The sequence below is a fragment of the Lolium perenne genome, chromosome 3 (assembly GCF_019359855.2).
Source record: "Lolium perenne isolate Kyuss_39 chromosome 3, Kyuss_2.0, whole genome shotgun sequence".
Classification (NCBI taxonomy): Eukaryota; Viridiplantae; Streptophyta; class Magnoliopsida; order Poales; family Poaceae; genus Lolium; species Lolium perenne.
In genome coordinates, this window is record NC_067246.2 from 192,156,596 (window position 1) to 192,160,464 (window position 3,869).

A 3,869-nucleotide genomic window follows, 5' to 3' on the forward strand; every position below is an offset into this window, starting at 1 on the left:
GCTGGGCCAAAAAGGACTTTCTATTTTTTTGCCTGCAGCTAAACCCAAATCTGGATGGAGATGATATTAGGCATGTTTGGTACCATCCAGACATGTCTACGGTTACCTCTTATCTACTTTGGGTAGCCTTACCATGCTATCACCTCCCATCACACAGAAATCACAGTTCATGATAGTTGCAATGAGTTGACGAAATCATCCCTAGCTACTATGAATGGTAGTTCATAACACGAGGCTCCCTAGCTACTATGAATTGCAGTTTATCATAACGGGGTCGTTCAACAAACGGGGATCGAAAAGGGTTCGAGAAACAGGGGATCATAGGGGTTCTTCTTCTTCACATATTCTTCTTCACTTCTTCTTCTTCACTTCCACTTCTTCACTTCTTCACTTCTTCACTTCACTTCTTCTCAGATGGTGGTGTTGCCTCTGGCTTCTCACATTGTGTCTACCCACTCTTGTCTCTCACCTTCCAGGCATCATTGTCGCCTGCTTCCATGCCATGGTCGGTCTCTACTTCATCAAAAGTGACAACCTCTTCGAAGACCTCATCCTCGCCCCAACCTAGGATCCAGTTATGAAGAATGCATCAAGCAAGGACCTGCTTTACCTGAGTGTCAAACGTGTGGAATGGTTTCTGGTCATGGACCTTAAACCTGTTCTTCAATGCAGCAAAGGCCCTCTCAATGGTGACTCTAAGGCTTGATTGTCTGATATTGAACAACTCTCTCGCATTTAGAGGTCGGTGCTTCGCAGAGAACTCGTTGAGGTGGTACCTTGTTTTCCTGAAGAGAGGTAGAATTCCAGATCGGCATGCATATCCAGCATCTCCAAGGTAGAACTTACCGTCAGGGATTTGCAACCCATCAGGCCTTGACAAGCTGTCGGCCAGGATGCTCGCATCATGAGCTGAACCCTCCCACCCAGCAAGCACGTAGGTGAACCTCATATCGAGATCCACATCTGCTAGCACATTCTGGCTGGTGTAGTGCTTCCTCCCGCGGAATGCTGCAGACATTGATCTCGGTACCTTTGCAGTGACATGAGTACCATCAATATCCCCAATGCAATCCTGTAAAAAGATTAGCACACAATCATGTTTCTGAAAGTAGCACACATCTGATAGGTAGAAGGGCCATGATTTTGTACTCACCCAGAAATAGGGGAACCACCTGTAGCTGTTCTTGATCTTGGTTGGTGTGTTCATTGATGCTGGCTTGATCATTTCACCTCTAAGCTCCCCGATTGCGTACAACAACTGCTGGAAGTACCGAGAGATAGTCTCCGTGGATCACCCGGATGTGTTATGGATGACTCTGAACCTCTGGTTATGACCGACAACATGAAGAAACATTGCGACTTGTTCTTCGACAGAGGTGGATGCTACCAGTCAGTAGTCCTCTTTCCCTGAACGTTTTCACAAGTGCATAGAAAGGGGCTCTTCTCATCCATAGCATCTGGATGGCCTCTACGTCGTTGCAGTTGTAGATGTTATTTAGGTTGGCAATCATCTCCTGATCTCATTTTAACATAGGTCCGTAAGTCACACGAGGATAAACAGCATGCCTAACTGCTCTGAAAGTTCAGAGATGGTAAACCTAGAGGGGGGTGAATAGGTTTCTACAGATTTTAATTCTTTCTTTGCAATATTAGGCTTTGCGGAATATAAAGGTGAGCCTAATGCAAACTAGGTGAGACGACATATATGAGGATACAAGTAACTCAAGCACGAAGGCTCTCACAGGCAGTTATATCACAAGTAAGGAGTTCGGTTAGAGATAACCGATAGCACGTGGAGACGAGGGTTTATTCCCGTGTTCCCTTCCTTTGCAAGAAGGTACGTCACGTTTGGAGGGGTGGAGGTCCCACGAAGGATTCCCCACGCCACGAAGGCTCACCCTATTCTCCGGAGCCTATCCCACGAAGGAATAGCTCACTCACTTGTGGTAGACTTTGAGGTAGCCTCCAAACCTTCACAATCTTGTCAGGAGCAAATCCACAGCCCGGATGCTTCCGGACCACTCTTGCCCACCTAGGGTTTCCAAGGAACCCTAGAGAGCAAGCTTCTTGATGAATACAAGGGGGAATAAGATTTGGCTTGGTAGAACAGTAGATCGAGTCCTCTTTTATCGTTTCTCCGGAGGGATTTGAGTTTGGGTGGAGGAGGAGGGAGATCTGAGGCTTTTGGTGTTTCTAACAATGGAGTATGAGAGAGAGAGAGCTCAAGAACAGCTTGTAGTGTAGTGCCTACCCCTTCAGAGGTACAAGAAGGGGTATATATAGTGTCACTTGAAATGTGGTCGTTGTCAACTTGCCACCTCAGCTTTCTCCTCGAGAATCCTGGTCAACCGGGCCAGGGACCGAACCGTCCGGCACAGGGCCCGGTCCGACCGGGCCAGGGACCGGACCAGCCGGTCCAAACCGGGCGGCAGACCGGACCGAGACCGGAATGGTGAAGTGTCGCGCAGTACTCCTCCCGGATGGCATCAGCGCAGGAGCCGGTTGGCGCCGGGCGCCCGATCCTGCACCCGGTCCGACCGGGCGGCTGACCGGAAGTGCCCGGTCCAAACCGGACCGCTGACTGGGGCAGATCCGAGTCTTCTGGTAGCCTTCCCGGATAGCATCAGCGCAGGGGCCGGTTGGCGCCGGGGCGCCCGGCCCTGCACCCGGTCGACCGGGCGGCTGACCGGAACTTGTCGGCACAGGGGCCGGTCCGACTGGGTCTCTGACCGGCAGGATGCTGTAGACCCCTTTTTGATTGTTGTCGAAGTGGGGGGTCTCCTTTAGCCTTCTTGTTCCTTTGATACACCATTTATGCCTCTTTGGCTAATACCTGGGATTATCCTTACAAACATGTATTAGGCCAAATACTCTAGCACAGTGTCATTGTTACCAAAATAATGGATAAGGGTAAATACCCTTACATGCTCTCTTGTGCACCATCAGGATCCAGGATTGTACACAAATGATGAGTGTTGCGGCTTGATGCACAAGCTGGAGCTGGTCGGTCTACTCAAACAAGATCTATGCATTACGAACGGTCTTATCAAACCCAACTAGTTCTACGAACATGAATCGAACACTACAGTAGAGCAGAGGAGTTTCCCCTTACCTCCATCATGGCGGACGATGGACACGGCCGAAAGCCGCCGCAGATGTGCGCAGGCTCCGCCGCGGCTGGAGAAGAGGACCCTTGTCCGTCGCTGGAGACCGAACGTAGATGCGCGCTGCCAGATCTCGGTCGCCGCCGCCGCCGGTAAGGAAATTGGGGGAATGCAAAATTTGGGAGGGGGCTAATGTAGAGGGTAACCGAAGAGGGAGGTTACCCCTACCTTTGTCGCGCATTGCCACTGGGATTTCGGCTTCTCCCGCCATGCCGAGGCGGAGCTCCCGGGCGAACGGTGTTGTCGATTTTCGTCTCGCCAGGGCCTGGCCCTGGAGAAACTGTCAAATTGGGCGTTCCTCCGGGGCCTATCCCAGGAGTGCTTTAAAACCCGTGTTGTGCAAGAACGCGAGTGCGTCCAGGAAACCAAACAGCCCGAAATTTGTTGGACCGATGCGAGCCAAGGGACACCCAGGCTACCAAACGCGTCCATACCGACAGGTAATGGTTCAACGCATACAATGTTAAGCATACATATTTCGCCTTGGTGAGAAATAGTAGGAACAACCTGGGATTCAATACTGATAAGAGTGGGTACAATCATCTCCACCAATCATCCAAAGTTGAGGGATCTCGTCTAGTACTACATAGTTAAAAGGCAAATTATCAATGTTAACCGAAGTAAAATAAATAAAATTCTAAGCAACTAGCTATGGTCAACAAGTAGATGAGGAGCTAAAACTAAAAGTAAAGTCATGAAGGTCAA

At 50.0% G+C, this 3,869-nt stretch overlaps 1 protein-coding gene across 1 annotated transcript; it reads right to left on the minus strand.

Moving 5' to 3' along the window:
* Positions 1 to 589: 589 nt before the first annotated feature.
* Positions 590 to 1,207, minus strand: LOC139838070 (protein ALP1-like). The gene is made up of 2 exons (XM_071827424.1): positions 1,154 to 1,207; positions 590 to 1,072 (listed from the first exon to the last, which is right to left on the minus strand). The coding sequence occupies exons 1-2, from the start codon at positions 1,205 to 1,207 to the stop codon at positions 590 to 592; spliced, it is 537 nt and encodes a 178-aa protein (XP_071683525.1).
* Positions 1,208 to 3,869: the final 2,662 nt, after the last annotated feature.